This window comes from Bufo gargarizans, chromosome 3, assembly GCF_014858855.1.
Source record: "Bufo gargarizans isolate SCDJY-AF-19 chromosome 3, ASM1485885v1, whole genome shotgun sequence".
NCBI lineage: Eukaryota > Metazoa > Chordata > Amphibia > Anura > Bufonidae > Bufo > Bufo gargarizans.
This window is the reverse complement of record NC_058082.1, coordinates 391,020,273-391,047,950: the sequence shown is the minus strand read 5'-3', so window position 1 is coordinate 391,047,950 and position 27,678 is coordinate 391,020,273. Positions and strand designations below refer to the sequence as shown.

The 27,678-nt window shown below is 42.2% G+C and overlaps 1 protein-coding gene across 4 annotated transcripts in view; it reads right to left on the bottom strand.

Annotated features, from left to right (window-relative positions):
- The window catches only part of DCAF6 (DDB1 and CUL4 associated factor 6), a 1,153,281-nt gene that overhangs the window by 413,439 nt on the left and 712,164 nt on the right, over positions 1–27,678 (bottom strand). For all 4 annotated transcript variants that reach the window (XM_044288252.1, XM_044288251.1, XM_044288253.1 and 1 more), the window contains one exon: positions 9,537–9,744. In XM_044288252.1, coding sequence (XP_044144187.1) covers positions 9,537–9,744 — 208 coding nt within the window. The remainder of the gene's footprint in view (positions 1–9,536; positions 9,745–27,678) is intronic.

Below are 27,678 nucleotides of genomic sequence, written 5' to 3'. Positions count from 1 at the left end.
ATGAAATTGCTAAATTGGGAATTGTATTTCAACCCAGAACAAAAAATGTGCTTTGACGGACACTAAATAACTTGCCCAGCCACAACAGTACAGCAGGTAACGACAGATTTAGCGGGATATAAATTTGAGGCCTAGTATTTAGGCGCTGGGTGACAGGTATAGGATTTACTGACAGAATTAGACTTGGAAATGCACAGTAGCGTGTGTGTGAAGTTATTCTGAATGACCCTATGTGCACCTTGAATATTATATACCCTTTTAGGGATAGATTTCAAATAGCTCTGATACTAGCAGAAACCACTAAATTATGAAATTGCTAAATTGGGAATTGTATTTCAACCCAGAACAAAAAATGTGCTTTGACGGACACTAAATAACTTGCCCAGCCACAACAGTACAGCAGGTAACGACAGATTTAGCGGGATATAAATTTGAGGCCTAGTATTTAGGCGCTGGGTGACAGGTATAGGATTTACTGACAGAATTAGACTTGGAAATGCACAGTAGCGTGTGTGTGAAGTTATTCTGAATGACCCTATGTGCACCTTGAATATTATATACCCTTTTAGGGATAGATTTCAAATAGCTCTGATACAGCAGAAACCACTAAATTAGGAAATTGCTAAATTGGGAATTGTATTTCAACCCAGAACAAAAACTGTGCTTTGACGGACACTAAATAACTTGCCCAGCCACAACAGTACAGCAGTAACGACAGATTTAGCGGGATATAAATTTGAGGCCTAGTATTTAGGCGCTGGGTGACAGGTATAGGATTTACTGACAGAATTAGACTTGGAAATGCACAGTAGCGTGTGTGTGAAGTTATTCTGAATGACCCTATGTGCACCTTGAATATTATATACCCTTTTAGGGATAGATTTCAAATAGCTCTGATACAGCAGAAACCACTAAATTATGAAATTGCTAAATTGGGAATTGTATTTCAACCCAGAACAAAAAATGTGCTTTGACGGACACTAAATAACTTGCCCAGCCACAACAGTACAGCAGGTAACGACAGATTTAGCGGGATATAAATTTGAGGCCTAGTATTTAGGCGCTGGGTGACAGGTATAGGATTTACTGACAGAATTAGACTTGGAAATGCACAGTAGCGTGTGTGTGAAGTTATTCTGAATGACCCTATGTGCACCTTGAATATTATATACCCTTTTAGGGATAGATTTCAAATAGCTCTGATACTAGCAGAAACCACTAAATTATGAAATTGCTAAATTAGAGTCGGCCACCCAATTGACTAATGCCTGTACCTGCTCAGGCCTTACCATCCTTAGTACGGCATTGGGCCCCACCATATATTGCTATAAATTCTGGCGGCTACTGGGACCTGAGGTACTTGGTACACTAGGACGTGTGGATGTGGCAGAACGGCCACGTCCTCTCCCAGCACCAGAGGGTCCACTAACACCACCACGACCATGTCAACATCCGCGTCCCTTACTAGATGTTTTCCTCATTGTTATCGTTCACCACAACAACAAAAATATTATTTGGCCCAATGTATTGTATTCAAATTCAGCTGGATATAAATTTGAGGCCTACTATTTAGGCGCTGGGTGACAGGTATAGATTTACTGACAGAAATAGACTTGGAAATGCACAGTAGCGTGTGTGTGTGAAGTTATTCTGAATGACCCTATGTGCACCTTGAATATTATATACCCTTTTAGGGATAGATTTCAAATAGCTCTGATACAGCAGAAACCACTAAATTAGGAAATTGCTAAATTGGGAATTGTATTTCAACCCAGAACAAAAAATGTGCTTTGACGGACACTAAATAACTTGCCCAGCCACAACAGTACAGCAGTAACGACAGATTTAGCGGGATATAAATTTGAGGCCTAGTATTTAGGCGCTGGGTGACAGGTATAGATTTACTGACAGAATTAGACTTGGAAATGCACAGTAGCGTGTGTGTGAAGTTATTCTGAATGACCCTATGTGCACCTTGAATATTATATACCCTTTTAGGGATAGATTTCAAATAGCTCTGATACAGCAGAAACCACTAAATTAGGAAATTGCTAAATTGGGAATTGTATTTCAACCCAGAACAAAAAATGTGCTTTGACGGACACTAAATAACTTGCCCAGCCACAACAGTACAGCAGTAACGACAGATTTAGCGGGATATAAATTTGAGGCCTAGTATTTAGGCGCTGGGTGACAGGTATAGATTTACTGACAGAAGTAGACTTGGAAATGCACAGTAGCGTGTGTGTGAAGTTATTCTGAATGACCCTATGTGCACCTTGAATATTATATACCCTTTTAGGGATAGATTTCAAATAGCTCTGATACAGCAGAAACCACTAAATTAGAAATTGCTAAATTGGGAATTGTATTTCAACCCAGAACAAAAACTGTGCTTTGACGGACACTAAATAACTTGCCCAGCCACAACAGTACAGCAGTAACGACAGATTTAGCGGGATATAAATTTGAGGCCTACTATTTAGGAGCTGGGTGACAGGTATAGATTTACTGACAGAAATAGACTTGGAAATGCACAGTAGCATGTGTGTGAAGTTATTCTGAATGACCCTATGTGCACCTTGAATATTATATACCCTTTTAGGGATAGATTTCAAATAGCTCTGATACAGCAGAAACCACTAAATTAGGAAATTGCTAAATTGGGAATTGTATTTCAACCCAGAACAAAAAATGTGCTTTGACGGACACTAAATAACTTGCCCAGCCACAACAGTACAGCAGTAACGACAGATTTAGCGGGATATAAATTTGAGGCCTAGTATTTAGGCGCTGGGTGACAGGTATAGATTTACTGACAGAATTAGACTTGGAAATGCACAGTAGCGTGTGTGTGAAGTTATTCTGAATGACCCTATGTGCACCTTGAATATTATATACCCTTTTAGGGATAGATTTCAAATAGCTCTGATACAGCAGAAACCACTAAATTAGGAAATTGCTAAATTGGGAATTGTATTTCAACCCAGAACAAAAAATGTGCTTTGATGGACACTAAATAACTTGCCCAGCCACAACAGTACAGCAGTAACGACAGATTTAGCGGGATATAAATTTGAGGCCTACTATTTAGGCGCTGGGTGACAGGTATAGATTTACTGACAGAAATAGACTTGGAAATGCACAGTAGCGTGTGTGTGAAGTTATTCTGAATGACCCTATGTGCACCTTAATATTATATACCCTTTTAGGGATAGATTTCAAATAGCTCTGATACAGCAGAAACCACTAAATTAGGAAATTGCTAAATTGGGAATTGTATTTCAACCCAGAACAAAAAATGTGCTTTGACGGACACTAAATAACTTGCCCAGCCACAACAGTACAGCAGTAACGACAGATTTAGCGGGATATAAATTTGAGGCCTAGTATTTAGGCGCTGGGTGACAGGTATAGATTTACTGACAGAATTAGACTTGGAAATGCACAGTAGCGTGTGTGTGAAGTTATTCTGAATGACCCTATGTGCGCCTTGAATATTATATACCCTTTTAGGGATAGTATTTAAAGTAGGCCTGATACAGCAGAAACCACAAAGTCAGGAAATTGCTAAATTGGGAATCGTATTTCAACCCAGAACAAAAAATGTGCTTTGACGGACACTAAATAACGTGCCCAGCCACAACAGTACAGCAGTAACGACAGATTTAGCGGGATATAAATTTGAGGCCTAGTATTTAGGCGCTGGGTGACAGGTATAGATGTACTGACAGAATTAGACTTGGAAATGCACAGTAGCGTGTGTGTGAAATTATTCTGAATGACCCTATGTGCACCTTGAATATTATATACCCTTTTACGGATAGATTTCAAATAGCTCTGATACAGCAGAAACCACTAAATTAGGAAATTGCTAAATTGGGAATTGTATTTCAACCCAGAACAAAAAATGTGCTTTGACGGACACTAAATAACTTGCCCAGCCACAACAGTACAGCAGTAATGACAGATTTAGCGGGATATAAATTTGAGGCCTAGTATTTAGGCGCTGGGTGACAGGTATAGATTTACTGACAGAAATAGACTTGGAAATGCACAGTAGCGTGTGTGTGAAGTTATTCTGAATGACCCTATGTGCACCTTGAATATTATATACCCTTTTAGGGATAGATTTCAAATAGCTCTGATACAGCAGAAACCACTAAATTAGGAAATTGCTAAATTGGGAATTGTATTTCAACCCAGAACAAAAACTGTGCTTTGACGGACACTAAATAACTTGCCCAGCCACAACAGTACAGCAGTAACGACAGATTTAGCGGGATATAAATTTGAGGCCTAGTATTTAGGCGCTGGGTGACAGGTATAGATTTACTGACAGAATTAGACTTGGAAATGCACAGTAGCGTGTGTGTGAAGTTATTCTGAATGACCCTATGTGCACCTTGAATATTATATACCCTTTTAGGGATAGATTTCAAATAGCTCTGATACAGCAGAGACCACTAAATTAGGAAATTGCTAAATTGGGAATTGTATTTCAACCCAGAACAAAAAATGTGCTTTGACGGACACTAAATAACTTGCCCAGCCACAACAGTACAGCAGTAACGACAGATTTAGCGGGATATAAATTTGAGGCCTACTATTTAGGCGCTGGGTGACAGGTATAGATTTACTGACAGAATTAGACTTGGAAATGCACAGTAGCGTGTGTGTGAAGTTATTCTGAATGACCCTATGTGCACCTTGAATATTATATACCCTTTTAGGGATAGATTTCAAATAGCTCTGATACAGCAGAAACCACTAAATTAGGAAATTGCTAAATTGGGAATTGGATTTCAACCCAGAACAAAAAATGTGCTTTGACGGACACTAAATAACTTGCCCAGCCACAACAGTACAGCAGTAACGACAGATTTAGCTGGTTATAAATTTAAGGCCTACTATTTAGGCGCTGGGTGACAGGTATAGATTTACTGACAGAAATAGACTTGGAAATGCACAGTAGCGTGTGTGTGAAGTTATTCTGAATGACCCTATGTGCACCTTGAATATTATATACCCTTTTAGGGATAGATTTCAAATAGCTCTGATACAGCAGAAACCACTAAATTAGGAAATTGCTAAATTGGGAATTGGATTTCAACCCAGAACAAAAACTGTGCTTTGACGGACAGTAAATAACTTGCCCAGCCACAACAGTACAGCAGTAACGACAGATTTAGCGGAATATAAATTTGAGGCCTAGTATTTAGGCGCTGGGTGACAGGTATAGATTTACTGACAGAATTAGACTTGGAAATGCACAGTAGCGTGTGTGTGAAGTTATTCTGAATGACCCTATGTGCACCTTGAATATTATATACCCTTTTAGGGATAGATTTCAAATAGCTCTGATACAGCAGAAACCACTAAATTAGGAAATTGCTAAATTAGGAATTGTATTTCAACCCAGAACAAAAAATGTGCTTTTAAGGACACTAAATAACTTGCCCAGCCACAACAGTACAGCAGTAACGACAGATTTAGCGGGATATAAATTTGAGGCCTAGTATTTAGGCGCTGGGTGACAGGTATAGATTTACTGACAGAAATAGACTTGGAAATGCACAGTAGCGTGTGTGTGAAGTTATTCTGAATGACCCTATGTGCACCTTGAATATTATATACCCTTTTAGGGATAGATTTCAAATAGCTCTGATACAGCAGAAACCACTAAATTAGGAAATTGCTAAATTGGGAATTGGATTTCAACCCAGAACAAAAACTGTGCTTTGACGGACACTAAATAACTTGCCCAGCCACAACAGTACAGCAGTAACGACAGATTTAGCGGGATATAAATTTGAGGCCTAGTATTTAGGCGCTGGGTGACAGGTATAGATTTACTGACAGAATTAGACTTGGAAATGCACAGTAGCGTGTGTGTGAAGTTATTCTGAATGACCCTATGCGCACCTTGAATATTATATACCCTTTTAGGGATAGATTTCAAATAGCTCTGATACAGCAGAAACCACTAAATTAGGAAATTGCTAAATTGGGAATTGTATTTCAACCCAGAACAAAAAATGTGCTTTGACGGACACAAAATAACTTGCCCAGCCACAACAGTACAGCAGTAACGACAGATTTAGCGGGATATAAATTTGAGGCCTAGTATTTAGGCGCTGGGTGACAGGTATAGATTTACTGACAGAATTAGACTTGGAAATGCACAGTAGCGTGTGTGTGAAGTTATTCTGAATGACCCTATGTGCACCTTGAATATTATATACCCTTTTAGGGATAGATTTCAAATAGCTCTGATACAGCAGAAACCACTAAATTAGGAAATTGCTAAATTAGGAATTGTATTTCAACCCAGAACAAAAAATGTGCTTTTAAGGACACTAAATAACTTGCCCAGCCACAACAGTACAGCAGTAACGACAGATTTAGCGGGATATAAATTTGAGGCCTAGTATTTAGGCGCTGGGTGACAGGTATAGATTTACTGACAGAATTAGACTTGGAAATGCACAGTAGCGTGTGTGTGAAGTTATTCTGAATGACCCTATGTGCACCTTGAATATTATATACCCTTTTAGGGATAGATTTCAAATAGCTCTGATACAGCAGAAACCACTAAATTAGGAAATTTCTAAATTGGGAATTGGATTTCAACCCAGAACAAAAACTGTGCTTTGACGGACACTAAATAACTTGCCCAGCCACAACAGTACAGCAGTAACGACAGATTTAGCGGGATATAAATTTGAGGCCTACTATTTAGGCGCTGGGTGACAGGTATAGATTTACTGACAGAAATAGACTTGGAAATGCACAGTAGCGTGTGTGTGAAGTTATTCTGAATGACCCTATGTGCACCTTGAATATTATATACCCTTTTAGGGATAGATTTCAAATAGCTCTGATACAGCAGAAACCACTAAATTAGGAAATTGCTAAATTGGGAATTGGATTTCAACCCAGAACAAAAAATGTGCTTTGACGGACACTAAATAACTTGCCCAGCCACAACAGTACAGCAGTAACGACAGATTTAGCGGGATATAAATTTGAGGCCTAGTATTTAGGCGCTGGGTGACAGGTATAGATTTACTGACAGAAATAGACTTGGAAATGCACAGTAGCGTGTGTGTGAAGTTATTCTGAATGACCCTATGTGCACCTTAAATATTATATACCCTTTTAGGGATAGATTTCAAATAGCTCTGATACAGCAGAAACCACTAAATTAGGAAATTGCTAAATTGGGAATTGTATTTCAACCCAGAACAAAAAATGTGCTTTGACGGACACTAAATAACTTGCCCAGCCACAACAGTACAGCAGTAACGACAGATTTAGCGGGATATAAATTTGAGGCCTAGTATTTAGGCGCTGGGTGACAGGTATAGATTTACTGACAGAATTAGACTTGGAAATGCACAGTAGCGTGTGTGTGAAGTTATTCTGAATGACCCTATGTGCGCCTTGAATATTATATACCCTTTTAGGGATGTATTTAAAGTAGGCCTGATACAGCAGAAACCACTAAATTAGGAAATTGCTAAATTGGGAATTGTATTTCAACCCAGAACAAAAACTGTGCTTTGACGGACACTAAATAACTTGCCCAGCCACAACAGTACAGCAGTAACGACAGATTTAGCTGGATATAAACTTGAGGCCTAGTATTTAGGCGCTGGGTGACAGGTATAGATTTACTGACAGAATTAGACTGGGATATGGCCAAAAAATAACCACACTATTGCTGGTTAAATGCACTTGGTGTGACAGCTTGACCAACCACACTACTGAGGGTTAAATGCACTTGGTGACAGGCGCAGCTTGCCCCTGATGTAGTATATGGCCAAAAAATAAACAGACTATTGCTGGTTAAATGCACTTGGTGTGACAGCTTCACCCTGATGTAGGCTTTAGCCAAAAAACAACCACACCATTGAGGGTTAAATGCACTTGGTGACAGGCGCAGCTTGCCCCTGATGTAGTATATGGCCAGAAAATAAACAGACTATTGCTGGTTAAATGCACTTGGAGTGACAGCTTCACCCTGATGTAGGCTTTAGCCAAAAAACAACCACACCATTGAGGGTTAAATTCACTTGGTGACAGGCGCAGCTTGCCCCTGATGTAGTATATGGCCAGAAAATAAACAGACTATTGCTGGTTAAATGCACTTGGAGTGACAGCTTCACCCTGATGTAGGCTTTAGCCAAAAAACAACCACACCATTGAGGGTTAAATGCACTTGGTCGCAGCTTGTGCTGGCGCACCACAAGACACAAAATGGCCGCCGATCACCCCAGAAAAAAGTGACTGACAAACGGTCTGGGCAGCCTAAAAACAGTGAGCAATTGAGTATCAGCAGCTCAATGATCCACAGCTGCAGATCGATCACTGGATGGAGTCTTTTGGAGGAGTTAATCAGCCTAATCTCACCCTACTGTCGCAGCTGCAACCTCTCCCTACGCTAATCAGAGCAGAGTGACGGGCGGCGCTATGTGACTCCAGCTTAAATAGAGGCTGGGTCACATAGTGCTCTGGCCAATCACAGCCATGCCAATAGTAGGCATGGCTGTGACGGCCTTTTGGGGCAAGTAGTATGACGCTTGTTGATTGGCTGCTTTGCAGCCTTTCAAAAAGCGCCAAGAAAGCGACGAACACCGAACCCGAACCCCGACTTTTACGTAAATGTTTGGGTTCCGGTCCGTGTCACGGACACCCCAAAATTCGGTACGAACCCGAACTATACAGTTCGGGTTCGCTCATCCCTACCAGGTAGATAACTTATTGAACACCTCACGTACATTATAAGAAATGTCACCATGTAGCCATACCCTTAGGAAATATCCCTGAATAAATGACAAACTCTGTTAAATTATAAGAACCATGTTTACCTTTGGCGTAGTAAAACTGACCTGTAACTTTCATTAACTGGGTCAGTACGATAACAGCAATATCATATTTGTATATTATTTCTTGCGTATTAATTTAAATAATTTGTTTTTTCTTTTCATAGCCATATTCTTACTTCTATAACTCTTTTGTAGTCATGTGTTTGGGTTTATTTTTTGCAGGCCATCTATACTTTTTATTGATACCACTTTGGGGTGTCAAAATGGTAGAGACATTATAAAAAAAAAAAAAAAAAAAAAGGACCAAGAAAAGGAAACTCACCTGTCTCTTCAAAAACGTCTTCTTACCTTCGGTAGAGTTAAAGGACAGCCAACTCTTAATTTCCTTGTGTCGAGTATAGCACTTCCTTAACATTGAGAGCAGCTATGCCTCAAATAACAGTAACAGCTAAGCAGTCACAGAGCTCCAAGTTAAAGCAACCAATTAGAGTGCCTCCAGCTAGTTCCCAAAGGAACATTTCCACTTGCTAATATTTACCTTGAACTTCTCACATGTTGCTGCTCTGTTTGAAAATACAGGACATGGAAGACACATTTGAACACAGTCTAATGTTCACATGCATCTTCCAGGTCTGGTAGTGGGGAAAAAAGAACAAAGCTGCCGTGAAATGACTGAAGGCTAAATAACACTTATATTTGACCAACCTGTTTTGTGACTGCGCTCTTGGTGGTAACCGGACTGTGTCATCATCACTCTCTGCTTCAAAGTTCTCAGAAGATGCAGTTTGAGGCTCTGTTTGCAACAGATTCTGAGACGTTTCAAGATGCACTTCTGCATCTGAGGCTGCATTTGGTGCCTTTTGGCTTTCAGTAGGGCTGTTCTCCAGATTATCAGGTTCATACTGTGCGGCGGCTAAAAATAAGTAAGTGATAATTCATCAGAAAATGCTATAATGTTTAAATTATGTTTTTATGTCAATCATATTTTTGAGATTTTTTTATGAATTTTTTTTTTTCAAAAATTGTGCAGTTTCCACTACACCTAACAATATATTTAGCCTTCCTGTGCTGTACAAGTAACTATTCAGTAGCCATTGCATTATCATCACAGGCAGAATTACAATGACTGATCACCTCAGTATAGATAACACAGGAACTACCCTTCACAATATCAGATATAACGGCTTATCTATTACCCCCTGACTTTTACGTAGGTCGCAGAGGATGTCTAGAAGAATCTTCGAAAGAAGTTAATGGTGGTCCCCTCCAGTGTATTGTTTTTAAGCCCCAAGTGGCTGCTCTCAAAGAACTAGTTGGCAAAAGCAACCAATCAGATTCCACCTTTCATTTTCACAGTATCTTTGGAAAATGAAAGGTGGAATCTGACTGGTTTCTATGCAACTAAGCCAATTGTAATTTACACCAATTTGATAAATCACCCCCTAAGTCTATTTTATTTTAGGACTATTGGCCAGTGTAGAAATTGCATGTTTATCAGATTTTTTTTAAATATAGACAGGGACATAGACAATTTAAAAATAAATCCACAAAAATTATAAATATGTTTAACATGAAAAATTAATTTAAACATTAGGTCATCATCAGATGACACATTCACTTTAAATGCAAGGCAAGAATTCAGGCTTTGTTAACAGATTTGTCAGTGTTGGAAAAATCTATTTATCAAAAAAGTTATTTGCAAGTTGAAGGAACCTACTAATATTCATCATTTACAAAATTCACAATTATCCTATTGCAACTACAACAATTTTTACACTTTCGATAGCATACAGTGGGGCAAAAAAGTATTTAGCCAGCCAGTTCTCCCACTTAAAAAGATGAGAGAGGGCTGTAATTTTCATCATAGGTATACCTCAACTATGAGAGGAATATGGGCGGTGTGTTTGGGATCATTGTCATGCTGAAAGACCCAGCCATGTTTCATCTTCAATACCCTTGCTGATGGAAGGAGGTTTTCACTCAAAATCTCATGATACATGGCCGCATTCATTCTTTCCTTTACATGGATCAGTTGTTCTTGTCCCTTTGCTGAAACTAGCCCCAAAGCATGATGTTTCCACCCCCATGCTTCACAGTAGGTATGGTGTTCTTTGGATGTAACTCAGCATTCTTTCTCCTCCAAACACGACAAGTTGAGTTTTTACCCAAAGGTTCTACTTTGGTTTAATCTGACCATATGACATTCTCCCAATCCTCTTCTGGATCATCCAAATGCTCTCTATCAAACTTCAGATGGGCCCAGACATGTACTGGCTCAAAGCATAGGGAGACGTCTGACACGTCTGAGTCCCTGGCGGCATAGTGTGTTACTGATGGTAGCCTTTGTTACTTTGGTCCCAGCTCTCTGCAGATCATTCACTAGGTTCTGAGCTTTTTGCTCACCGTTCATTTTGATCCCATGGGTGAGATCTTGCATGGAGCCCCAGTTTAAGGGAGATTATCAGTGGTCTTGTATGTCTTCCATTTTCTAATAATTGCTCCTACAGTTGATTTCCTCACACCAAGCTGCTTGCCTATTGCAGATTCAGTCTTCCCAGCCTGGTGCAGGTCTACAATTTTATTTCTGGTGTCCTTCAACATCTCTTTGGTCTTGGCGAGTTTGGAGTGTGACTGTTTGAGGTTTTGGAAAGGTGTCTTTTATACTGATAAAAAGTTCAAACAGGTGCCATTAATACAGGTAACGAGTGGAGGACAGAGGAGACTCTTAAAGAAGAAGTTACAGGTCTGTGAGAGCCAGAAATCTTGCTTGTTTGTAGGTGACCAAATACTTGTTTTACTGAGGAATTTACCAATTAATTCATTAGAAATCCTACAATGTGATTTCCTGTATTCTTTCCCCCCATTCTGTCTCTCATAGTTGTATACCTATGAGGAAAATTACAGTTCTCTCTTATGTCTTTAAGTGGGAGAACTTGCACAATTGGTGGCTGACTAAAAACTTTTTTGGCCCACTGTAAATAAATCCTAAACCCTAAAATAATGTAATAATATAACTCCACAGACATATATTTTCTGAAACTTATACCATTATGTAAAACTGCAGAAAATAAATGTTTGTGGCTGAGAATCTAACCCAAACACAGCCTGAAACGCACACCAATGACTAAATATAAAAGATCAAGATGTACAGAGTTCAAGAATGCTACTTATTCCTATGCCTTTGCAAAACCATTAGAACTGAATTTACCAAAGGTTTATATTATCCAGGTTCTACTAAATAGTCAACAAATGGATCAATTAGTTACTAATGTACAAAAGGGGTGGAGTGAGAAAGATAGTTTTGGATTTTTTGGTACATAAGACTGTTAATCAATTTTTAGTCTGTTTATTGGGAGGTAGCATGAATAAAAACAGCAATTCTGACATTTTTAACTCTTTTATTGTGTTTGATTTGTCTGCTATCATGGGTGTGGGAATACCAATATCTATTCTTTTTTTTTTTTTACAACATAAAGCATTTCTAAAGTAAAGCTGTCAGTACGTTTCTGCTGGCTTCTCTAAGGAGAGCATGCAGTTTACAGCCCAGTGTTTTTTTTCTGTGTGGTGTATGGCCACATGGTCAGGTTTCTATATGCAGTTTTGGAAGCCCAAATCAAGAGTGGATCATTAAAGGAGAGAAAATAAACTAGGACAGATGTAAATACTCTCCTTTTAACCTCCTTCTGGACACAGCCATTCACTTTCCTGACAGGGTGAAATTTTACAAATCTGATGTGTCATTTTATGTGGTAATAACAAATACATTTAAAAAAAATCACTATTTTTCAAATTTGAACTTCTCTTCTTTTTAGACAAATAGTGATATCTAATAAAACATAACATAATTTATATGTCTACTTTATGTTGGCTTAAATTTCTAAATGTCATTTTATTTTTTAGGATGTAAGAAGGCGTAGAATTTTAGAAGCAGCAAAGTTAAGAACATTTCCAAAACCGACTTTTTAAAAACCAATTCAGTTATGAGGTCACTTTGAGGGTCTTACATTATAGAAACCACCCATAAATTACCTCATTTTAGAAACTATGTTTTTAGAAATGTTGATAACCCTTTAGGTTTTCCACAACAATTAAAGGGAAATGGAGGTGAAATTAAAAAATTTCACTTTGTTCTGCAAATCTTCAATTTTCCCAGTAACACGGCAAGGGTTAACAGCCAAACAAACCTCAATATTGATTATCCAGATTTTTCAGTTTACAAAATCCCCCCATATGTGTCACCGCTAGAGATGTCGTGAACATAACATTTTCCGTTCGCGAACAGCGAATTTTCGCAAATGTTCGCGAACGAGCGAACCGGGGCGAACCGCCATTGACTTCAATGGGCAGGCGAATTTTAAAACCCACAGGGACTCTTTCTGGCTACAATAGTGATGGAAAAGTTGTTTCAAGGGGACTAACACCTGGACTGTGGCATGCCGGAGGGGGATCCATGGCAAAACTCCCATGGAAAATTACATAGTTGACGCAGAGTTGGATTTTAATCCATAAAGGGCATAAATCACCTAACAATCAAATTTTTTTTTTTTTTTAAACAACGTGGTTTAAAACATCTAGTGTGTGTATACGATCAGGTATGATGTTGTATCGATCAGGTAGTGTAAGGGCTACGCCCGCTTCACAGACATTGACAGACCAAACTCCCCTTTTAATGCACCGCAAACAGTCCATTTGCCCAACCACAAATTTCCCATTTGCACAAGGTTGGATACCAAGCTAGCCATGTCCCGTTGATGTCATTGAAGGTTTCTTCCTCCACCCAGCCACGTACAACACCAAGGGTCGCGGAAAGGTGAATTGAATTGATTTTTCGAATAGGGAGTTGGTTAAAAAAACGCTGGCTCCCTCCCCTTTGTTTGAATCCTGCGTCTGCGCCATGCAATTTACTGTCACCCGATATGAGTGGTATTTCCTGTAATTTTCTCTTCTCATCAGTTTAATCCCTGTTACTTCCCCAATCTGGGGTCCATTTATTAAATAGATTTTTCAAACGGGGAGATGGTTTAAAAATTGCTGGCTCCCTCCCCTTTGTTTGAATCCACGACACGGTCACTGCGTCTGCGCCGTGCAATTTACTGTCACACCTGATATGAGTGCTATTTTCTGTAGTACTATTCTCATCAGTTTAATCCCTGTTACGTCCCATATCAGGATGGGATTGCCTTTTGTGAAAAACATTTTTGGCCGGGTATCTTCGACTGCCTTCACAGCGACAGACCAAACTCTGATACACCAAACTGAATTGATTTTAGGAACCGGAGATGGAAAAAGCAGCTTGGTCGGTCCTCTTACTCCCAAGTTGGGGCACTGCGCGTGCACAGAGCAATGTGCTGTGACACCCTATATGAGTGGTGTCTTAACTAGTCCTATTCCTATCAGTTTAATCCCTGTTACGTCCCCTATCCTGGGACATGTGTCGAATTGATTAACCATTGTCGAATTAACGAACCATTACGACATCCTGGAATAATTTAGTTCTGAGCTTTGTACTTGATTTGTATTGGAATTGTTGGGGATTTTTTAAATTGTCTGCATTATTTCTAATAAACTATTAAGAGACTTTATTATGATTTTTTTTATTTTATGTATTAAAAACCCAGCCATACAACTTAAAAAAAGATAAATAAAAAAATTAAAGTTTTTTCTATGAAAAAACATCCAGCCGTCCCGATCGCTTTTGGTCTGATCATAATGAAGCAACGGCCTTATCATCTGGGGTGTGGCAACATTGCCAACACACTCATAGAGGTGATGATCGCTTCATTGTGATACGCAAGCCCCTTCACCACAACAAGGTAACGATCACGAAAGGGGAATTTTTGCAGCCACAATGCAGCACCAGTGGCCAGAAAAATTAGGCATGTACACATGCCTGAAAAACAATGTTATTGTTGCAGCAGCTGTTGTAGCAGTGGCCGGAAAAATTGATGTTTTCAAGGCAGAAACGTGACTAAAACATTGGGGCTTGAACCCTAGTTGGTGTCAGAGAATTCACGAAAGTCATCTGGTATGCAGACATTAAATACAGCAGCGTGGGGACCATTTTGAGGCCAAGGCATGTCATCAGGCCTTTTGTTAGTTAAACGTATCCCCTACTGTCAGTCCCTTCGGGATCCATGCCTCATTCATCTTAATGAAGGTGAGGTAATCAACACTTTTTTGACCGAGGTGACTTCTTTTGTCAGTGACAATGCCTCCTGCTGCACTGAAGGTCCTTTCTGACAGGACACTTGAAGCGGGGCAGGCCAGAAGTTCTATCGCAAACTGGGATAGCTCAGGCCACAGGTCAAGCCTGCACACCCAGTAGTCAAGGGGTTCATCGCTCCTCAGAGTGTCGATATCTGCAGTTAAGGCGAGGTAGTCTGCCACCTGTCGGTCGAGTCATTCTCTAAGGCTGGATCCCGAAGGGCTGTGGCGATGTGTAGGACTGAAAAAGCTCTGCATGTCTTCCATCAACAACACATCTGTAAAGCGTCCTGTCCTTGCCGCCGTGGTCATGGTAGGAGGAGGATTACTTTGACCTCTTCCCCAGTTAGATTCCCGTTGTACTGTGACGTCCCCCTTATAAGCTGTGTAAAGCATATTTTTTAGTTTGATTTTGAACTGCTGCATCCTTTCTGACTTCCGGTAATTTGGTAACATTTCCGCCACTTTCTGCTTATACCGGGGGTCTAGTAGCGTGGCCACCCAGTACAGGTCGTTCTCCTTCATCCTTTTTATACGAGGGTCCCTCAAGGGTCCTGTTCCTCCTCCTCACTGATGTAATTGACGGTCTGTTCTTCCCCCCAGCCACGTACAAGACCACGGGTCCCAGATAGGTGACAACAACGAGCACCCTGGGATGCCTGCTGTGGTTGGTCTTCCTCCTTCTCAAAGCCACATTCCTCCTCTGACTCCTCTTCCTCATACTCCTCTTGCAGCGTTGCCGCAGGTCCGGCAAGTGATGATGACAAGGCTGTTTCTGGTGGTGATGGTGACCACAACTCTTCCTCTTCCTGCTCATCTACAGCCTGATCCAGCACTCTTCGCAGGGCACGCTCCAGGAAGAAAACAAATGGGATGAGGTCGCTGATGGTGCCTTCAGTGCGACTGACTAGGTTTGTCACCTCCTCAAAAGGACGCATGAGCCTACAGGCATTGTGAATGAGCGTCCAGTAACGTGGCAAAAAATTTTCCAGCTCCGCAGAGGCTGTCCTAGCACCCCGGTTATACAAATACTCATTGACGGCTTTTTCTTGTTGGAGCAGGCGGTCGAACATTACGAGTGTTGAATTCCAACGTGTCGGGCTGTCGCAAATCAAGCGCCTCACTGGCATGTTGTTTCGGTGCTGAATGTCTGCAAAGTGCGCCATGGCCATGTAGGAACGCCTGAAACGGCCACACACCTTCCTGGCCTGCTTGAGGACGTCCTGTAAGCCTGGATACTTAGACACAAAGCGTTGTACGATGAGATTCAACACATGTGCCATGCACAGCACATGTGACAACTTGCCCAAATTCAATGCCGCCAACAAATTGCTTCCATTGTCACACACCACTTTGCTGATCTCCAGTTGGTGTGGGGTCAGCCACTGATCGACCTGTGCATTCAGGGCGGACAGGAGTGCTGGTCCGGTGTGGCTCTCTGCTTTCAGGCAAGTCAACCCCAAGACAGCGTGACACTGTCGTATCCAGGATGTGGAATAGCCCCTGGGGAGCTGGGGGGGGGTTCAGTTGATGTGCAGCCAGACGCTGCAGCAGAAGAGGACTCAGCCGAGGAGGTTATGGAAGAGGATGGAGTAGGAGGAGTAGAGGAGGTGGCAGTAGGCCTGCCTGCAAGTCGTGGCGGTGTCACCAACTCTGCTGCAGAGCCACGCATTCCATGCTTGGCAGCCGTCAGCAGGTTGACCCAATGCGCAGTGTAGGTGATATACCTGCCCTGACCGTGCTTTGCAGACCAGGTATCAGTGGTCAGATGGACCCTTGCCCCAACACTGTATGCCAGAGATGCCATGACTTCCTTTTCAATCACCGAGTAGAGGTTTGGGATTGCCTTATTAGAAAAAAAAATTTGTCCGGGTACCTTCCACTGTGGTGTCCCAAAAGCGACAAATTTTTTGAAGGCCTCAGACTCCACCAGCTGGTATGGTAAAAGCTGGCGGGCTAAGAGTTCCGTCAAGCCAGCTGTCAGACGCCGGGCAAGGGGGTGACTCTGTGACATTGGCTTCTTACGCTCAAACATTTCCTTAACAGACACCTGACTGTGGGCAGATGAGATGGAACTTCTCAAGGTGAGAGGCGGAGTGGCGGGTGGTTGAAAGGGGGCAAGGAGGACAGCAGTGGTTGACGTGGCTGAAGATGCTAGACCAGGAGGAGGATGGTGGCTTTGAGCTTGTGTGCTGCTTCTACTCGTCATCATGTGTTGATCCCATAGGTGTTTGTGATGTGCGATCATGTGCCTTGGCAAAGCAGTTGTACCTAGGTGGGTGTTGGATTTCCCTCGACTCAGTTTCTTTTGGCACAGGTTGCAAATGGCATCGCTGTTGTCAGAGGCAGACACACAAAACAAATGCCACACTGCTGAGCTTTGCAATGACGGCATTCTGGTGGTGGCAGCATGCAGCATGCACACAATACAGTATGTGTGGGGGCCTGACACACACGGGCTTGCTAATGTGATTAGATCACAGTTAAATTTTAAATCGATTTTTTTTTTCTGAAAGGTATTTGGGCAAATGACACCCTGTAACGGTATGAATGCAGGCCGAACCAGCCACTAGCCAGTGGACACAATACAATATGTGTGGGGGACTGACACACTGTCACAACCAGACAGCTGAGAAGCTCTGACAGAAGCCTTTCAGAACCTCCTCCTTGAGTTTTCTTTGTTGTGGTGTTCAGTTCCTCATCTCGCTAGCCTCTCTCAGCTGTCATGTAGTTGGACTGATTGCTTCCCTTTAAATTCCTCCCCATAATGCATTACTGGGCGGCTTATACTTCTTCCTGGAGTGTGTGTGCATGCTGATCCTATTTCCCAGTCTGCTACTAAGTTAAGTGCTGTACATTTATCTGTTATTTTCTGTTTGCTGGATCCCAGGTGACCCTGACTCCCTCCGTGTCTGGTGTAGGGAGCCGGTGGTCATGTCCCCTCACTATTGTAGGGTGTTCAGGTGTTTTATAGTCGAGGTACGTGGATATGCAACCATCCACCTTTAGTATTTTTGCATAGGCTGAGCAGCCAGGGAAAGTGCCAGGTCTTGTGCAGGGGTCTACCTTTTGGTTCCTTAGCTTTGGATCCAGTGAGTCATATATGCATGTTGCATTGTCTTGTTTCCTGTACACCGTCCGTGACATTATATGCATGTTGCATTGTCTTGTTTACTGTACACCGTCTGCGACACACACACAGGCTTGCAAATGTGATTAGATCACAGTTAAATGTTAAATAGATTTTTTTTTTCTGAAAGGTATTTGGGCAAATGACACCCTGTAACGGTATGAGTGCAAGGCGAACCAGCCACTAGCCAGTGGACACAATACAGTATGTGTGGGGGCCTGACAAACGGGCTTTCAAATGTGATTAGATCACAGTTACATTTTAAATATAATTTTTTTTTTCTGAAAGGTATTGGGGCTACCCTGGCTCACTAAACATAACCCCACCATTGATTGGCAAGCAAGGCAAATTAATGGTTGGAGTGAGTTTTGCAGAGAGAATTGCCTCATGGCGTCTCTTTCAGAGGTTTCTAACAAGACTGTGCCATCTTTTCTCTCAGAATTCTCTGATGTGTTTTCCGAGACTGGTGTCCAGGAGTTGCCCCCTCACCGGAAGTATGACTGCCCTATTAATCTCATCCCAGGCGCCAAAATCACGATTATACAATCTCTCCCAACCTGAAAGAGTCGCTATGCGTACTTATATCTCTGAGAGCCTAAGAAACGGACACATCCGACCCTCGAAGTCACCTGTTGCCGCTGGGTTTTTTGTTAAGAAAAAAGATGCTTCTTTAACCCCGGGCTCATTTTCACCTTAAGGACCAGGCCATTTTTTGCAAATCTGACCAGTGTCACTTTAAGTGCTGATAACTTTAAAACACTTTGACTTATCCAGGCCATTCTGAGATTGTTTTTTCGTCACATATTGTACTTCATGACACTGGTAAAATAAAGTCAAAAAAATTAATTTTTTTGCATAATAAAATACCAAATTTACCAAAAATTTGGAAAAATTAGCAAATTTCAAAGTTTCAGTTTCTCTACTTCTGTAATACATAGTAATACCCCCAAAAATTGTGATGACTTAACATTCCCCATATGTCTACTTCATGTTTGAATTATTTTGGGAATGATATTTTATTTTTTGGGGATGTTACAAGGCTTAGAAGTTTAGAAGCAAATCTTGAAATTTTTCAGAAATTTACAAAAACCCAATTTTTAGGGACCACTACAGCTCTGAAGTCACTTTGCGAGGCTTACGTAATAGAAACCGCCCAAAAATGACCCCATTCTATAAACTACACCCCTCAAGGTATTCAAAACTGATTTTACAAACTCTGTTAACCCTTTAGGTGTTGCACAAGAGTTATTGGCAAATGGGGATGAAATTTGAGAATTTCATTTTTTTGCCTAATTTTCTATTTTAACCCATTTTTTCCACTAACAAAGCAAGGGTTAACAGCCAAACAAGACTGTATCTTTATTGCCCTGACTCTGCTGTTTACAGAAACACCCAATATGTGTCCATAAACTACTGTACGGCCACACAGCGGGGCGTAGAGTGAAAGGTGCGCCGTGTGGTTTTTGGAAGCCAGATTTTGCTGGACAGTTTTTTTTGACACCATGTCCCATTTGAAGCCCCCTGATGCACCCCTAGAGTAGAAACTCCAAAAAAGTGACCCCATCTAAGAAACTACACCCCTCAAGGTATTCAAAACTGATTTTACAAACTTCGTTAACCCTTTAGGTGTTGCACAAGAGTTATTGGCAAATTGGGATGAAATTTGAGAATTTAATTTTTTTGCCTAATTTTCCATTTTAACCCATTTTTTCCACTAACAAAGCAAGGGTTAACAGCCAAACAAGACTGTATCTTTATTGCCCTGACTCTGCTGTTTACAGAAACACCCAATATGTGTCCGTAAACTACTGTACGGCCACACAGCGGGGCGTAGAGTGAAAGGTGCGCCGTGTGGTTTTTGGAAGCCAGATTTTGCTGGACAGTTTTTTTGACACCATGTCCCATTTGAAGCCCCCTGATGCACCCCTAGAGTAGAAACTCCATAAAGTGACCCCATCTAAGAAACTACACCCCTCAAGGTATTCAAAACTGATTTTACAAACTTCGTTAACCCTTTAGGTGTTGCACAAGAGTTATTAGCAAATTGGGATGAAATTTGAGAATTTCATTTTTTTGCCTAATTTTCCATTTTAACCCATTTTTTCCACTAACAAAGCAAGGGTTAACAGCCAAACAAGACTGTATCTTTATTGCCCTGACTCTGCTGTTTACAGAAACACCCCAAATGTGGCCGTAAACTACTGTACGGCCACACAGCGGGGCGTAGAGAGAAAGGTGCGCCGTATGGTTTTTGGAAGTCAGATTTTGCTGGACAGTTTTTTTGACACCATGTCCCATTTGAAGCCCCCCTGATGCACCCCTAGAGTAGAAACTCCAAAAAAGTGACCCCATCTAAGAAACTACACCCCTCAAGGTATTCAAAACTGATTTTACAAACTTTGTCAACCCTTTAGGTGTTGCACAAGATTTAATGGAAAATAGAGATACAATTTCAAAATTTCACTTTTTTGGCAGATTTTCCATTTTAATATTTTTTTTCCAGTTACAAAGCAAGGGTTAACAGCCAAACAAAACTCATTATTTATGGCCCTGATTCTGTAGTTTACAGAAACACCCAATATGTGTCCGTAAACTACTGTACGGCCACACAGCGGGGCGTAGAGTGAAAGGTACGCCGTGTGGTTTTTGGAAGCCAGATTTTGCTGGACAGTTTTTTTGACACCATGTCCCATTTGAAGCCCCCTGATGCACCCCTAGAGTAGAAACTCCAAAAAAGTGACCCCATCTAAGAAACTACACCCCTTAAGGTATTCAAAACTGATTTTACAAACTTCGTTAACCCTTTAGGTGTTGCACAAGAGTTATTGGCAAATTGGGATGAAATTTGAGAATTTAATTTTTTTGCCTAATTTTCCATTTTAACCCATTTTTTCCACTAACAAAGCAAGGGTTAACAGCCAAACAAGACTGTATCTTTATTGCCCTGACTCTGCTGTTTACAGAAACACCCAATATGTGCCCGTAAACTACTGTACGGCCACACAGCGGGGCGTAGAGTGAAAGGTGCGCCGTGTGGTTTTTGGAAGCCAGATTTTGCTGGACAGTTTTTTTGACACCATGTCCCATTTGAAGCCCCCTGATGCACCCCTAGAGTAGAAACTCCATAAAGTGACCCCATCTAAGAAACTACACCCCTCAAGGTATTCAAAACTGATTTTACAAACTTCGTTAACCCTTTAGGTGTTGCACAAGAGTTATTGGCAAATTGGGATGAAATTTGAGAATTTCATTTTTTTGCCTAATTTTCCATTTTAACCCATTTTTTCCACTAACAAAGCAAGGGTTAACAGCCAAACAAGACTGTATCTTTATTGCCCTGACTCTGCTGTTTACAGAAACACCCCAAATGTGGCCGTAAACTACTGTACGGCCACACAGCGGGGCGTAGAGAGAAAGGTGCGCCGTATGGTTTTTGGAAGTCAGATTTTGCTGGACAGTTTTTTTGACACCATGTCCCATTTGAAGCCCCCCTGATGCACCCCTAGAGTAGAAACTCCAAAAAAGTGACCCCATCTAAGAAACTACACCCCTCAAGGTATTCAAAACTGATTTTACAAACTTTGTCAACCCTTTAGGTGTTGCACAAGATTTAATGGAAAATAGAGATACAATTTCAAAATTTCACTTTTTTGGCAGATTTTCCATTTTAATATTTTTTTTCCAGTTACAAAGCAAGGGTTAACAGCCAAACAAAACTCATTATTTATGGCCCTGATTCTGTAGTTTACAGAAACACCCCATATGTGGTCGTAAACTGCTGTACGGGCACACGGCAGGGCGCAGAAGGAAAGGAATGCCATACGGTTTTTGGAAGGCAGATTTTGCTGGACTGTTTTTTTTTATACCATGTCCCATTTGAAGCCCCCCTGTTGCACCCCTAGAGTAGAAACTCCAAAAAAGTGACCCCATTTTAGAAAGTACAGAATAGGGTGGCAGTATTGTTGGTACTAGTTTAGGGTACATATGATTTTTGGTTGCTCTATATTACACTTTTTGTGCGGCAAGGTAACAAGAAATAGCTTTTTTGGCACGTTTTTTTTTGTAATTTACAACATTCATCTGACAGGTTAGATCATGTGGTAATTTTATAGAGCAGGTTGTCACGGACGCGGCGATACCTAATATGTATACAATTTTTTTTATTTATGTAAGTTTTATACAATAACTTCATTTTTAAAACCAAAAAATTGTTTAGTGTCTCCATAGTCTAAGAGCCATAGTTTTTACAGTTTTTGGGCGATTATCTTGAGTAGGGTCTATTTTTTGCGGGATGAGATGACGGTTTTATTGGCACTATTTTGGGGTGCATATGACTTTTTGATCGCTTGCTATTACACTTTTTGTGACGTAAGATTGCAAAAAATTGCTTTTTTTACACTTTTTTTTTTACGGTGGTCACCTGAGGGGTTAGGTCATGTGATAATTTTATAGAGCCAGTCGATACGGACGCGGCGATACCTAATATGTATACTTTATTTTTATTTATAAAAGTTTTACACAATTATTTTATTTTTGAAACAAAAAAAATCATGTTTTAGTGTTTCCATAGTCTAAGAGCCATAGTTTTTTCAGTTTTTGGGCGATTATCTTGAGTAGGGTCTCATTTTTTGCGGGATGAGATGACGGTTTTATTGGTACTATTTTGGCGTACATGCGACTTTTTTGATCACTTTTATTACCTTTATTGGGAAGTAAGGTGGGCAAAATTTCAATTTTCTCATAGTTTTTATTTTTTTATTTTTATGGCGTTCACCGTGCGGGGAAAGTAACATGACCGTTTTATAGATCAGGTCGTTACGGACGCGGCGATACCTAATATGTGTAGTGTATTTTTTTTTATTTTTTTTTATTCAGTGATAAATGTTTTTTTATTTTATCTTAACTTTTTTCACTTTTTTAAAAAAAAATTGGACCCAGACCCACTTGGTTCTTGAAGATCCAGTGGGTCTGATGTCTGTAAAATACAGTACAGAACCTATATAGGTTTCTGCACTGTATTTTACTTACACTGAACAGATCTATGCTTTCAGCACAGATCTGTTCAGCACCATGGACAGCAGGACGCCTGAGCAGGCGTCCCGTTGCCATGGGAACCTTCCCCGTCTGCCACAACTTCGCAGACGGGGAAGGGTGAGGACGGGGCTTCGGGGGGCTCTCTGGGGGCTCTCTCCCTCTCCCATCGGGGGGCTGCAAAGGCACAGCAGCCCCCCGATCGGAGAGGGAGGGAGCTCCTTGCGCTGTTAACCTTTTCCATACAGCGGTCCATACGGACCGCTGTATGGAAAGGGTTAAACGGCTGACATCGCATCAACGATGTCAGCCGTTTATACCAGGGTGCCAGCAATGTGCTGGCACCCTGGTATAACCCACTGTACACCAACGATTATGCAATGGGAGGCGGGCGGGGGATCGCGATCCCGCCTGCCGCACCAACCCGCCTCCAGCATCGCCACCCCCTGCCTGCGACACCCCCCCTGCACCACCCGCCGCCATCAAATCATACAGGGGTGCAGGGGGGGGTGCGCAATATTGATTTTAGGCACTCAGAAGTTTCTGATCCCCGCGGTCAGGGACCGCGGGGATCAGAAACTGCAAAAAGCGCAGCAAACCGCAGGTCTGAATTGACCTGCGGTTTGCTGCGATCGCCGACACGGGGGGGTCAAATGACCCCCCCCTGCGTTGTTACGGGATGCCGGCTGAATGATTTCAGCCGGCGTCCCGTTCCGATTAACCCCTGCGGCGCCGGAATGCAGATTTTAAGTCAGGACGTACCGGTACGTCCTCGGTCCTTAAGGACTCGGGAAATAGGGCGTACCGGTACGTCCTCGGTCCTTAAGGGGTTAAGACCTTGTCTAGATTTCAGGGAGCTGAACCGTATCACGATTTGTGACCCATATCCGCTTCCTCTGATCCCGGACCTGTTTAACCAGATTGTTGGGGCTAAAGTTTTTTCTAAGTTGGATTTAAGAGGGGCATTCAACCTCGTCAGGGTCAGGGAAGGGGACAAATGGAAGACTGCCTTCAATACCCCTGAGGGTCATTTAGAGAATTTGGTTATGCCCTTTGGTTTGATGAATGCTCTGGCCGTCTTCCAACATTTTGTGAACAGCATTTTTTATCATTTAATGGGGAAATTTGTACTGGTGTATCTAGATGACATTTAGATTTTTTCTCCTGATTTCAAGACTCATCAGGACCACCTATGTCAGGTCTTGCTGATTCTGCGGGAGAATAAATTGTACGCTAAACTGGAAAAATGTGTGCTTGCGGTTCCGAAAATTCGGGTTTTCGGATGGACCCTGAGAAGGTCCGCGCTATGCTTGATTGGGAGCTTCCCGAGAATCAGAAGGCGCTGATGTGGCTTTTGGGTTTTGCCAATTATTACAGAAAGTAAATTTTGAATTATTCCTGTTTGTTAAGCCACTCCCTGATATGACTAAAAAGGGGGTGGATTTTTCCCCGTGGTCGGTAGATGCGCTTAAGGCCTTTTCTAGTATTAAAGAGAGTTTTGCTTCAGCTCCCATTTTGGTACAACATGATGTCTCTCTACCTTTTATTGTTGAGGTGGATGCTTCTGAAGTGGGTGTAGGTGCGGTCTTATCTCAGGGTCCCTCTCCTGCCAAATGCCGACCATGTGCCTTTTTCTCAAGGAAACTCTCCTCTGCAGAGAGAAATTACGATGTGGGAGAATTAGCTTTTGAGGAATGGCGCCATTGGTTAGAGGGAGCCAGACACCCTATTACTGTGTTTACCGACCATAAGAATCTGGCCTACTTGGAATCGGGCAAGCGTCTGAACGCAAGGCAGGCCAGATGGTCTTTGTTCTTTTCTAGGTTTAGTTTTGTTGTTACGTTCTGCCCTGGGGTTAAAAATGTGAAGGTTGTCACGTTGTTTTCCGGGAGGGGGGAACTTTGAAGACCCGGGTCCCATTTTGGCTGACGGGGTGGTCGTCTATGCTCTTTATCCTGATTTGGAGGCAGAGGTTCAGGCAGCCCAGGCAGAGGCTCCTGATCTCTGTCTTCCTGGGAGGTTGTTTGTGCCTCTCGCTTTACGACACAAGGATTTTAAGGAGCATCACGATACTGTCCTTGCTGGGCACCCGGGGAGTAGAGCCACAATGGATCTCATTGCTTGGAGATTCTGGTGCCCAGCTCTTCGTAAGACGGTTGAGGGTTTTGTGGCAGCCTGCGAGACCTGAGCTCATGCCAAGGTCCCTCATTCACAGCCATCGGGTTCTCTCCTCCCGTTAGCCATTCCTTCCCATCCTTGGACGCATCTGTCCATGGACTTCATTACGGACCTGCCTCGTTCCTCGGGGAAGACCGTGATTCTGGTGGTAGTGACTGTTTTAGCAAAATGGCGCATTTTATTCCCTTTCCTGGGTTACCCAATGCTAAGACGCTGGCGCAAGCGTTTGTTGATCACATTGTTAAATTGCATGGCATTCCTTCAGACATTGTTTCTGATAGGGGCACGCAATTTGTTTCCAGATTCTGGAAGGCCTTCTGTTCTCGCTTGGGGGTTCGGTTGTCGTTCTCTTCTGCTTTTCACCCGCAGTCGAATGGTCAGACCGAATGCGGCAATCAGAATCTGGAGACATATCTGCGCTGTTTTTTGGCGGAGAATCAGGAGGATTGGTATTCTTTTTTGTCCCTTGCTGAGTTTGATTTAAATAGCCATCAGGAGTCCTCTGATAAGTCACCATTTTTTGGTGCATATGGGTTTCATCCGCAGTTTGGGACATTCTCTGGAGAGGGGTCTTCTACTGGAAAGTTAAGTGTTTCCTTTACTTTTTGCATTTTGTTTTGGTTCATCTGTGTGTTGTTTTTCCCCTGCCCTTTGTTGTAGGCCTGAGGGAGACTCCTGATTGTCGTTCCTTTTCCGGAGGAACAGGGAGTCTCAGTCCTGTCACTATCGCCAGGGTCTTATAGGGAGAGTTAGGACTAGGTACTCCTGCGTATGAACTCACCTACCTTTGGGGTCTGTTAATACTGATAGCCAGTCAGGACTGTGACTAGGGATTTGACTAGGTGTTTTTCATCCTTTCTTCCCTTGAAGTCAGGCCTTATTCCTTATTCCCTCTTTATCTTTTCCCAGTGTGGTGTTTCCCTCCTACTCACAGGCGTGACATTATAAACAGCCAAACCGTCATTTTTTGTAAATTCAGGCGCAGCCATAGACCCAATTGCTGCACTAGCAGATCAGCTACAGGGTCTATCTTTGGAAGTAGCTGATCTCCGCATGTCCGTCTCTCAGATCCAGAGACCACAGGCTGTTGGTCCTGGTGGTGGTGTTTATCAGACCTGTCTGGAGCCTAAAGTTGCTCTCCCGGACAGATTCTGTGGGGGGCATGATAATTTCATTTTATTTAGAGAGGCATGTAAACTATATTTTAAGCTACGTCCACACTCATCTGGTGATGAGGAACAGCAACTCAGTGTGGTAATTTCTTTGCTTAAGAAGGATGCACATTATTTGTGCTGTGAAAATACATAATGTTTTTCATACATCTTTGTTAAAGAGATATGTGGAACCCTTGGAGCCGTCTTTCTTGCCACCCGCTCGTGTCATGGTGGATGGTAGTTCGGAATTCCAGATTGTCAAGATTATTGATTTCCGAGTCCTTCGTAGATCTCTTCGGTATCTTGTTCACTGGAAGGGTTATGGATCAGAGGAAAGTATGTGGGTACCGACATCTGACGCGATTGCCAGTCGTTTGGTGAAATTTTTTCACAGGTCTCACACGGATAAGGTCGGTTCTGTGTGCCCGGAGGTCTCCCTTAAAAGGGGGGGGGGTACTGTCACGGACGTACCGAGACATATGGACGTCCCCATGACAGTGGGTGACAGAAGGTCAGTGAGACTGGCATCAAGTGCTTTGATCTGACAGGTTTCCTTGAGGGTCAATAGGCGTCTGTGTTGTTTCTGATACTGGCCACACCTCTAACCTCCAGGTGTTGCTATTGTGGTCATTTAACTTTCCTTATTTATAGTTGCTTCTCCCACAATGCTGTGCAGTTTATAGCTTCAGTGGTATCTGTGGTCTGCTGATCTTTGGTTCTCAGCTGAGTTCCTGTTGCTGCCGTAGCTACTGGAAAGTTAAGTGTTTCCTTTCCCTTTTGCATTTTGTTTTAGTTTATCTGTGTGTTGTTTTCCCCCTGCCCTTTGTTGTAGGCCTGAGGGAGACTCCTGGTTGTCCTTCCTTTCCAGAGGAACAGGTAGTCTCAGTCCTGTCACTATCGCCAGGGTCTTATAGGGTGAGTTAGGACTCCAAGTACTCCTGCGTATGAACTCACCTACCTTTGGGGTCTGTTGATACTGATAGCCAGTCAGGACTGTGACTAGGGATTTGACTAGGAGGTGTCCTTATTTATTTCCTTGCTTTCAGGCCTTGTTCCTTGTTCCCTCTCCTTCTTAGTCCGGTGTGGTGTCTCCCTCCCACACACGAGCGTGACACTGATACCATCTAAGACACACCCTTTAAATTGTTAG